General features: G+C 41.1%; 1 protein-coding gene across 1 annotated transcript; it reads right to left on the reverse strand.

Moving 5' to 3' along the window:
• Positions 1 to 486: 486 nt before the first annotated feature.
• LOC140927830 (monocarboxylate transporter 12-like) lies at positions 487 to 7990 on the reverse strand. The gene is made up of 4 exons (XM_073377510.1): positions 7576 to 7990; positions 4189 to 4805; positions 3411 to 3780; positions 487 to 1930 (listed from the first exon to the last, which is right to left on the reverse strand). Exons 1-4 carry the CDS (start codon positions 7748 to 7750, stop codon positions 582 to 584), a joined length of 2511 nt encoding a protein of 836 aa, XP_073233611.1. The 5' UTR covers positions 7751 to 7990; the 3' UTR covers positions 487 to 581.
• Positions 7991 to 11323: the final 3333 nt, after the last annotated feature.

The raw sequence follows: 11323 nt of genomic DNA on the forward strand, positions 1-11323 counted from the left end.
TAATTGACCTTCTTCAGGAGCCATAAGCGTTAACTTTATTTCTTAATTAGTTCGCATCAGCAAATATGGTTTGCGACGTTTTGAAAAATCAGTCGACATGATTTGTTTTTCAGTGGAAAGTAAAATACTTCCTTTCGCGTAATTTAAGCTCGGTTTATTTCTCTATATAATCAGTATCATCATAACAAGAGATTCATTGTCGGAGGTTTCTTCGCGTATCTATAGTTTCGCTCCAAGAATATAGGACACGATAAGACCAATATTAGAATACCGTTGTGTATAATTAGGAGACTTTTCATTTTAAGGTTTGATATACTTAATTTAATCTGTCAAATATCATTATTCGACTGTTTTGTCCAATCAACTTGTTATGTGATTTCTCCGAACAAACTGAGGGGCCTTCCACCCAGTATTGAATAGTTATGTTACTTAGCAGACGGTTTATGAGACCAGGTGGTTGATGACTGTTTGTCAACTTGTTCCTAAGCGCTAGTAGTGGGTGTTGCCACTTTGCACTCAGTTAGTATAATTTGGTTTATACTAGCGTTTCTATTGGGTTTACACTGGCCTGTCCATTTGATTTACACTACCGTTTCTCGTTCACACAAGGAAAGATCTGTCACACTAACTTTTGGCCATGTTTTAAGCGCGTCCTGGAAACTGGACAACTCCGAGAAACACTCGACATATTCGTTAACCTCTTCCAATATCCCTTCAAACATTTCACTGTAATAATCGGGCGCTAGAGGTAACTCAGGGATAGAAACATCACTTTGTTGGGTTAACTCTTTAACTAAGGCAACAGCCTTACCGGAAAAGTCACTTTCCTCCTCTTCTCCTGCGCACGTTGACTTATCCTCATACGTAATGAAGCAGACTGGAGGATCCGGCTCGTTGATTGGTGGTCCCTCAACCATCAGCGACTTCACACGGTGAACACCACCACTATAAAGTTCAAGATCATTGTCCTTTATGGTAAGCGAGGTATCGCTTCTGTAGTAGCTCCTCTCTGTTATTAGGTCTTGTTTGAGGCTATTTTCTAATAAATCAGTGTTTATTTTATTATTCTTTTCAGTATTGTCTTTTAGTACCAGGTCCAAACTCTGCGTCTTCCATGAGAGATCACTACCAGTTGAATTCCATGAGTAGCCACTTAAGCGATTTTCGTCCAGGTTTGAAGTGGACGAAACAATTTTGTTGGTGTCATGGTTTTCACTATAAAGACTTGCATCCGACTCCTCGGATACGAACCCGCTCTCTGTAGACTTGGAAATTGTGATATAAGGAAGATTATCTTTGCTGTCATAGTCTGAAGTACCAATCACCTGTCCAACTTCTTGCTCGTTATAACGTGCATTCTTGAGGCTTTCAAACGATTTATTTGTTACCAGCTCGACTTCAACCAGGGGTTCAGTTATAAGCTCGAGAGACTCCGCGCTTGTCCCCGACGTTTCCGCCTCTACAACAGGCTCTAACTTTAAACAACTGTTTACGCGACTGTCAACTCTTATTTCGGACAGTCTTGCCAGGGATGTGTGACTGGCTTCTCTGCTGTTGGAATATCGCTCATTTAACAGGGACAGATCCCGAAAACTCCCCTCGGGAACAATTGAAAACAATATGAAACTGCTTGGGCGTGATCCCAAGTTCAATCTGTCCACATGTAAACGACTTCCGTTGAATTCTTCAGGGAAACTTTCCAGCGAGACTTGAGAAGTTAATTTGGCTTTCTGATTATCAAAAAAATTATCCTCTACGTCAATAACATTCTTTGATGAGACAGTTATCTCGGGAAGGAAGACTCTTTGCTGGGTTTTCCTAGAAGGGACAAGAACGGGGACGAGGAACATGATGCAGCTGCCACCAATGACGAGTCCGCTGGACAGGAAGAACACTATATTGTAGCTGCCTGTACTGTCATAGAGCAGACCTGAAAAATATGAACAAAAATGAAGAACAATGCTGGGTTAGGCCTGATCCATATCGTTCCAATCGCCTCCATTAGAATTTCCATTCGGCTCCGTCGAGCTTAGATACCCTCATTAGAAGGCAGCATCCCTGGTTCTCCGTGCTCTTTGAGCATGTCTAGAGACGAGAACGAAAGGTGAAAATAGTAATTAATCTTTACTCAATGTCTGTGCATTAAAGTGTATATGACACGAGAATTTTTCAAACCTATTTTGGTCCATAGATAAGTTTAATTAACAGTTGTGAACTTTAAAACTATGACTCCAAAAATGATTTCTTAATTTTTGGCCATCCAAGAACTGCTTCCAACGACTGGAAAGGAGTAGACTATCAAAGAAAGGCTGCTGACGTTAGGTGACGTCAGTTAGTTGACTCAGCCTTCGCTTCCGATTTTGGTCATTGCTATATGTACTTTGATCTTGCAAATCATTCTACGTCATACTTGTCAATTTGGCCGCGCGATAGGGCGGACATTTTTGAAGGCAAATTCCTGTGTTTTGAAGACGAAACATTGGTTTTGCAAGATTATTGACAAGTTTCAATTTCGGATACATACCGTAAAATTCCGAAAGTAAGCCCCTTCATGTATAAAACCCCTCCAAATATTAACCCCCCAAACTCGTAACGCAAAAAACCCTTCGTTAAATCGCCCCACCAAATATAAGCCGCCGGGAGCTCGTGCTAGGAAACTGCCCTTAAATTCAAAATAAAACACAGCAAAAACTGTACAGTGACACATAAATTTTTGCATCTGCTTAAGAACTATTACTTGTTGCAACAAATGATTGCCGTCAAAAAGTGTCACAGTATATTGCTGTTTGCGTAGTTCACTCTTGGCTTGGATTTCCTCGGTACATATAGACAGAGTACTTGCATGGATGAGTTTTAAAAACATCTACGTCCTCGGAGAAAACCTTCTGCAAATTACTGACATAAATTTCACTTCCAAATGAGCTAGCCAATCGATTTTGAGACGCAAATTTCCCTCAGTCTGTATAAAAGCCCCTTCAAATTCGGAATTTTACGGTATCTTACACACTTGGTGTCATATACACTATAAAGAAAAAATAGAAAAAAAAATTTAAACAATCACAAAGTCAACTTTATATTTGGAGCTACCTGCCACTTAAGTAAATCTCAAGCATGCAACTTAAAATCCAAAAAGTCATGTATCACTTTTTGTGCTGTGAGACTTTCTCTCGTAACAGGTAACTTGCCAAGACGATGGTAGCCTGGGACAAGGCTCCTTATAGGGGTACTTATAGAACTGAGAAATAGGGCGAAGAACGGGGCGAGCACGAAGAAAGAGGTGAACCGAGCGGGGTATTAAGAAGAAAGAGGGATGGCCACTCTGTACCCATCCCTAGTCCCCCGCTTCGCTCTTAGTCAGGTCCCAGGTCCTAAACTAAGACGACGCTCGTAGCAGTAAAAGGGATATGTACCTGCCATGGGAGGTCCTATTGCCATTGGGATCGCTACTATTCCAAAGAGTGTCCCCACAGCTTTGGCCATCATCCCCCGTCCCACGATGTCATGAGTCACCAAGCCAATCATTACACAAAGGCAACCATCGAATAGGCCCGACACCAGAGAGTACGTGAGTAAGGCCGTATGAGATCGGGCCAATGGGCACAGACATGCTGCTACCCCAATTACCAATAGAGATATTTGAGCCAGAGTCAGACGACTTATTCGGGATGAGTCTCCAAGTTTGCCGAAGAGAATCTTGCCAACCGTTTGAGCCAAAGCGAAGTAGCCGACCAGCAGAGCACCTTGACTGGAGGGAATTCCAATGCTCTCTGCCAGGCGAATCTGTAAAAAAGAATGATTTCAATAAGAACTTGTCAAAAAATGAGTTAGCCTAAATTAAGGTGCATAGAGACCCGGGTCTCATGCCCCAGTCCCCTCCTCCGCCACTGTTTCGTTCGTATGCAGAACATTTTTTCTACATTAACCATCGAACCTCCAATAATGGCCACCCTCCAACAACGGCCATTTGTTTCGGCGTACAATCCATACATTCGCTCTTGTTTCAACCTCTCTACAACGGCCACTTTCTTCTGTTCCCAAGGTGGCCGTTGTAGAGAAGTTCAAGTGTATTCTGAAATGATTCGTCCCATGTAAGGTAATCCGGAATCCACTGCGTGGAATCCAGAATCCAAGACTAGCAGGTGTGGTTTTTGCTGTTAACGGATACTAGGTTAAAATGGAAATACTTACAAGGTACATGTAAGGAATATAGTAGGCGATGAGAGTCATAGACATGGCTACTGCCCACACGACAAAAGCTTTATTTCTCCACACAGGAGATGGTTTCAGTAGTTCTCTGATTCTGGAAATTATTTTGTCTTTTGCTTTCATCAGTTCTTGTTCTTTAATTTTTGTTTTATTTAGACACTCCTCTTCCTCCCTGAAGTCCACGGGTAAAAACGTAAGACCAGCTATGAAAAGCAAAACGGATAACGCCGCCAAGCTGCGGAGAGCGATCCTAAAACCATAGGTAGATATTAACTTGTCAATCATTAAGCTGAGTGACATCGTTCCCGCTCCGGCGCCTGCCGTTGCGATTCCATTGGCCAAGGCGAGATTTTTGTTGAAATAAATTATGAGCACGTTCAAAGAAGAAAAATAACAGCAACTAGAGCTAAAACCAAATAAAACACTGTAGGTGATGTACATCAAGGGCATGTGGGGCATAAATGACGTCATCAACATGGCCGCCATGTGAATAACACTACCAAGGCACATGACAACTCGATATCCCCATCGGTCGCAGAGAATGGTTACGATTGGTCCACACATAAACGTCAATCCCATCGCCAGAGAGCCAATCCATGCTGTTTGTAAATGAGAACAAAAAAAATAATTACAATTCAGGATTTGGTACCGGGTCGTCGGACTCAGAATAGGCATTCGATGGTTACCCCAGCCTGTTCAAAGTCACCCCTCCAGGCCAGGCCACCAAACCACTATTGATCCTCGAAAACCTAGTTTACCGATTTCCTCCCACCCCCCGCCCCCTCCCCCGTACGAACACTTTGTTCGGTGAAACGTCTTATTCTACCCAGCAATCGATATAGAAGAGGAGAGAGGAATTAGGGCGCGCGGGGACGCCAAGGTCTGCCAGGGGACGGGTGGGAAGGAAGGGGAACAAATGGGCGTTCCCTTATCTCCTTCCTCGCGTGACCGTTGCGTTTTCGCGCTCGCGGATTTCTTTCCGGAAAATACAGTGATCTCCATTTACAAATTCATGCAAACAGCTTTACATATGAATATCGAATAACCACGTGTTTTATACGCAAATGTATTTTCAATACAAAACTAATTATCATAAATGTGACAACGTTTTGGGAAAAAAATTGAACAAGAGCCTGTTTCCACATCTCGCTTAGTTGTTTCTCACGCCAATTAAAAAAACACCGCTAAAAGAATACCTTCAGATGGCAGGGGGGGAGGGGGTCACAGATTCTCGAGACCCTCAGATGGTTTTTTATTGTTCTTCCCCAACCCAACCCGTCGGCGTCAATTCGTTACAATTACAAGTAATTATGCTCAGGGGAAGAAAGGCTTTTAGTCCTTTAAATACGCCAAAGACAAATGCCTGAAGAGGTTTGAAGAGCCCACCCACAGCACCTATAGAAGAATATTTCCCGTTTCCATTACCGTAATGCAAACTTCCGGAAGATTCTATGGGGCACGATATAATCGTAAAAGAGGTTCTCTTGATGGTCACGGCATCGAAAGGCAAGTTCTCTTACAGACTAGAAATTTAGAATCAATGTTACCCAAGTGGAGGGGGCACTTAATGAAAGTGTGAGTGGGGTGAGTGCCGATAAGGCTTTCACACCCTGTCCCTGTTTAAGACAAAAACCGTTCATTTCACTACTCCGCCCTCCCCGGGTTCGCTTCTCTTTTTAAGACAAAAGGCCTTTTTTCATGACCCCTATTCGGTTCGGTTCGTACCCAAAAGAAATGAGCTTTTTTTCGCTGACATTATCGAATAAATAAAAAAAATGAATACCACGCTTGAGACCATTTGAAGACTGTACATGGCCAAATTTAGTAAGTCACACTCCCACAACGCGAAATAGTACAATACGTGTACAATGGCATACCCTGAAAACCACAGGACCCCAAAAGCCATACCCTGTACAGCGTCACGTACCCTTATGCAAATGAGGCAAATAAGGAGTGCCCTGGCCCCCCACGTGTTTTTCACGCGTGTCTTTTGTACAAGATGTGGACTTTGCACCCTTGCATGAAAAAAAATTGGTGATGCAAAACAAGGGTTCCCTCAGATAAATATTTTCGAACCGCTATCCATTGCTCCAAACATCCCCCGGGCAGTTTACCACCGCCATGAGAGTTTTCCCTCAAAATGACATTTTACATCGATAGGTTAAGAAGGCGGTTCGAAATTCTTAGAAACATCGGTTGTAAACAAATTAGTTATGTATATTTATGATTTTTGTGGTGAGTATTTTCTCCGAGAAAACCCTGTTTGGCGAGTTTGCGGAATTTTGCGCGATTTTTCTGCTAATATCTTGGGCGATGCCTGTGAAAAAATAAAAACTGCCGAGTAGTACTAGAAAACTCGTTTTTCAAGAAACGTCTTGAAAGGAAATCAAACAGAGAAAAAAATTCCGACCGGTTGACCTTTTCTCATGAAGCCGATCGATAAATATGTTACAGTCCGAGAACGGAAAATACAATTTGCAAAGCAATGCAGATGTTTATAAGCAATTTTTATTACATCGAATCATAACAACAACAAATTTAAGACTGCTCATTATAAAACAAGTTGGTAAAGAAAAATACATTCCGTCAGTTACTTGCAGATGACGAATAATGTTGAAAGCAGCTCCGGATTTCCTGTCGCATGATTTGGGTAGTATTCATACAGAATTGAGCGCACTTAAGTGAATTAAAAAATAAACTTAGCAAGAGACCAAGATATGTGTGACAATCTACAACGCAAAACCAGCGATAACCGATGGTTTATTTGTGTATGAACTCAGGTTAACCAAAACGTTTTAGGCCAAAACTCCAAGCAAGCGATAAATTTGAGCCCACCGCACGCTCCTGAACTGTTCGAGGGGTTTTCCTTTTCCGCGCGTGGAACAACAGTCAACAGACCGTGTCACATTGGCAGTGAGATCATTACGGTGCTGTACAACCGGTTTTACAGAAAGAACAAATTTTATTTCCCGTTACTAAGCTCCTCATGACTTAATATTGGAGAAACTTGAAGAAAAATTATTGAGAGATCACAATGTTGTATAAATTTTTGTCAATCTATCTGTTTGGCGCAAGAAAAGCTGATACATATCTTACAACACTCGCGTGGTTTCCTGGCCTATCATCAAGTTTCGAGTTATGTAAGTTGTCTTTCGCGCTTTGAGCGAAGCGGCTGGGAATTTATTTTGCTCGATTTGATTTCCTTCATTTCTGTTTGCAATTTTCCTTGGTCGCGACAAAATTTAACCATGAATAAAGAGAACAGAAAATTCGCGAGTCCCTGTCTTAACAACCTGTCGACGAAATCAATTTTTTATCGTCAACCGCGCGGTGAAAGTGGGGGGAAAATATGAGTGTTCATAATCGTACCTGTTTCAGCTTCGCTGCGATGAAATTCTTGCAATAATGCCACAAAAAATGAACCAAATGAGTTGTGAGTTCCTAGAACTATAAACTGGCTCATGAACGAAGTGAAGCAAATCAACCAAGACCAAGCTGAATCGACTCGCCGCTCGAACTGAACCCTGAGTTTCTTTCCCTCCATGCTTCTAGATCAGCTGTGTTTTCCCTGAGTAACATACAGCGGAGAGCTATCTTGAAAATTTAAGCAAAACCTGGGCCATTTTTATCGTCGATTCCACTCGAATTTTGCCTCTTTTCCAACGAAACTCCTTCGACGATTCCCAAGCGAAATTGGCCGGTAAACGGCTGTTGTTTTTAGGTTTTGATCGAAAAATTTTCCTGCAGCCGTGCAAGTCGTTCGGGTTTTCCGTACGGGTCATGACCGGTTTTGCAAGTTTGACAGAACCCACAAGTGAGAATTTGTGTCAAGGGCGCACACGATGATGTACAAAAATCAGCCTTTTATTAAAACTTTGCTGTGAACTAGTCCAACGATTTTTTCGATGAAAAAAAACTATAAAAATGAGTAAGATGAAGAAATTATTTTATGTTGCTCTGCGCGTCCTCCTCTGTGACGGCTTCGTTTGTTTTCATATGCTAATCAAGTAGAAAAGTCACACCACCAGTTCTTCTCGATCTTTTATGATAAATTATTTGCATAAAATGTCACAAACAAAAGTTGACTCTCTTTTGCTGATAAAGAATATGTCTAAGCTTGCCCGGTCCAAAGGTTTAACGCAGTTGCATTAGGCCAGATTCCGCGCCGTAGAGGAAGCTTTTCTCGCGAGTTCGTCGAACTCCCGGTACGCCATGTTTTTGTTCCCCCTCTATCAAATTTCGACAATAACTCGAGCCGAAACCCAGCAGCAAAACGCTTGCCAGGCCGGCTACGGAAGAATAGCTAAGAATCTTACTATCAGTCCTCGTGGACAAAGTGTCTAAAATATTCAGTCGTGTTGACAAAATAGAGTTACTTTTCCCGAAAGCTGAGTGGGGCTGCATTTTTAGAAAGCCTAAACCACTCAGTGCAGTGTCAATATCGAGTCAATAGCCTTAATACGTCTTAGTCCGTCAAGGTAGCTGTTATGTATTAGTTTAGCCCCTGTCTTTACAAATATAATTTGCAGAAACAAGCGACATCAGTAAAATGAGCTCCGACGGGAAAAACTAAGAGCGGCTGTAGTGAAGTCCGTTCGGATCCGACTCAACGCATTTTTCGCTGTTTCCGTCCTTCCGAAGACCGTGACTTACCCCCAATTAGTTGCCCAATTCCGCTGACAAACCGGGAAAAAAAAAAGAAAAATTTAGATCTAGACACTTCGATATTATATTTGTTTGAAGACTATACAAGTGGTCCACAATAATTCATATAGGCTCATCAAGATCTTCCCTGCTAGCAGAAGCTTTTCTTTTTGTGAAATTTCTCCTCGTCGCTGGTCAAAATAAACTGATGCACTTTTCTTTCGCTTCATGGTAATATAAAACTGGATATAGTGTTATAATAGATCAGCCCTTAACGACGGTTTTAAAACAAAAGGAAATGCAAAAGTCGAACATTCATAATAAAATATATTGTAACGTCATAAACCTAAAAGAAAACCGTTTTCACGTTTTTCGCACGTGAAAAACTTTGAACAAACAGTTCTGAAAACCGGTTTTGTTCAAGTCCAAAAATTTGCATATGTTTGGATATGCTTGAATTTAAGGGATCAGGCAGCTCGAATTTATAAGAGGTTTATTGAATTCATTGGTTTATGTGTACCAAAGCCGGAAATAGCCCCAAATAGGCAGAGGGCAGCTACAAAAACAGGAGGTGATATCATTTGATATATTCACCAGTTTCCCTTCGGTTTTGTACATTACTTACTTTTTATTAAATAGTGGTTTTCTCAATTTCGTAAACGAAATTGTACATCTCATCAATTTAGCCGTTGACCTTACCACCAAGTCAACTGAAGTTTGCAAAGAGAGTCAGTCCAATTAAAGCAAACACGAGAACATGCAATTAAAAATAAATAAATAAATAAATTTTCATTCATGTGGAATTGTGTCCCTGGATTTGCGCGTTTTTTTTTTTGTAAGTACAGTTTGTGTGTTGATCATGAACAGTAGTAACATTTATACTGTTACTGAAATCAGTGAAACTACCCAATGATGTTAAAATACTACAGCACGAATGTAAAAGTACTGCTACGAAGTAAAAAGTACAGCCAGTGATTTTATAGCCTCCCCCGCAGACTTTCTTAGGCGGGGTTCGTCACGCGTTCCTGCTCCACTAACAGGGGCATGCATGGCGGCGGAGGAACGCGTGAGGAAGCCCTAAGAACGTCTGCGTGGGAGGCTAGTGCTTGTACTCGCATCAAAGATATAGGTGTTCAGTTATAAATAAAATACATAAATATGAAGAAAGCATTGGAAGAATGAGTACTTCTTTCGTGTTTAGATGACTGCAGTTGCTTTCTGATGTATTACGGAGTATATACCTAATTGCAATAAGGTTGTCATAGAAAAAAGCAAAAAGCAAAATAATTAGCATGTAATTATCATAGCTTGCAACATTCACAACACACCCGCTTATAGCTGAACATTAATCACGTAATATGAGAGAAATCATTTGCATCAGTTTCTTGGTGTCATTCTCATGCAATTCGAGGCTGATTCATCTAGCGAATTTCGAACGTGCTCGAATTACAAACGTACATCGGGTAACTACTAAAGAAATAATGACTCTATTTTTTTCAATAAATATATAGCCTGGGGTAAATTCCAGGAACGCAACGCGTCTTTTAGATTAGTGCCAAATAGAAACTAAGCCAGTCTGCGTATGGTTTGCAGTGCACAAAACCATCTGATCACAATTTTCAAGCAACAAATCAGGGGCGTAGGCAGGACTGGTTGGGGAACGTGTCCTTCCCCAAAAAGCTATAGTCTTTCTCTTTTCATTGCGGAGATGGTGAGGAGGTCCTCCGCCAGTTCCTCACCTGCGCCACAAACCAATATATACCATCTGTAGTATTGTAAATGTAATTTTTTAATGTGATTATCAATAAATATATTGGAAAAAAAAAGGTTCGTTTGTCAGGACATAATAGATTGGCGACTGAAAGTGCGAACACCGAGACATAACATTACTCGCGTCAATTTACCGTTTTCTTTTTCGAATTGTGCGACTTCCGTTGATGGAGAATGTTGGCTCTAAAATGACTATGGCGCCTATCTTACAGCGAGGAATTACAGAATTATATCTTCTTATTGCGAATGACTTCTTAAATAATTGTTAAATTATTAAAATACGCAAATGTAAATCACATGGCTAATTTATTCCTATTCGCCTTTTTGCTTTTTTCTATGACAACGTTATTCTGGTTGTTGCAATTAGGTGTATAACTGAGAAGATTTTTATTAATTTTTTCTTGTTGAATTACCTTACCACAGGTAAGGTAATTCAACGTTTATTTATCATTGATTTCTATACATAGTCAGCGATATATCGCTATAGGTGAAGCAAACGGTAAATCCAGTACATTTACTATAAAATAACAATCGGCTACACAAACAGATTGTGTGGGGCCCCTGTGATAAACCGGATAGGAGGAGTGCATGCTCGCATGCGGGCATTGCAGATTTATTTTTCTGATAACTGACGAGTTCATTCTTCATAGCTTTTTGTGGTTTCCGTTTGTACGGCTTCCCGCTCAGCAGACCGGCGCTTATC

This window comes from Porites lutea, chromosome 2 (genome assembly GCF_958299795.1).
Source record: "Porites lutea chromosome 2, jaPorLute2.1, whole genome shotgun sequence".
In the NCBI taxonomy this organism is placed as follows: Eukaryota; Metazoa; Cnidaria; class Anthozoa; order Scleractinia; family Poritidae; genus Porites; species Porites lutea.

Bases quoted from the DNA above. Each gene is read 5' to 3' on its own strand.
- LOC140927830 (XM_073377510.1), bottom strand. From the start codon at position 7,750: ATGGAGGGAAAGAAACTCAGGGTTCAGTTCGAGCGGCGAGTCGATTCA. The intron at 4,806-7,575 runs GTACGATTATGA...ATTTACAAACAG, and splicing joins TCGCAGCGAAGCTGAAACAG to CATGGATTGGCTCTCTGGCG. The intron at 3,781-4,188 runs GTAAGTATTTCC...TCTTTTTTACAG, and splicing joins ATATTCCTTACATGTACCTT to ATTCGCCTGGCAGAGAGCAT.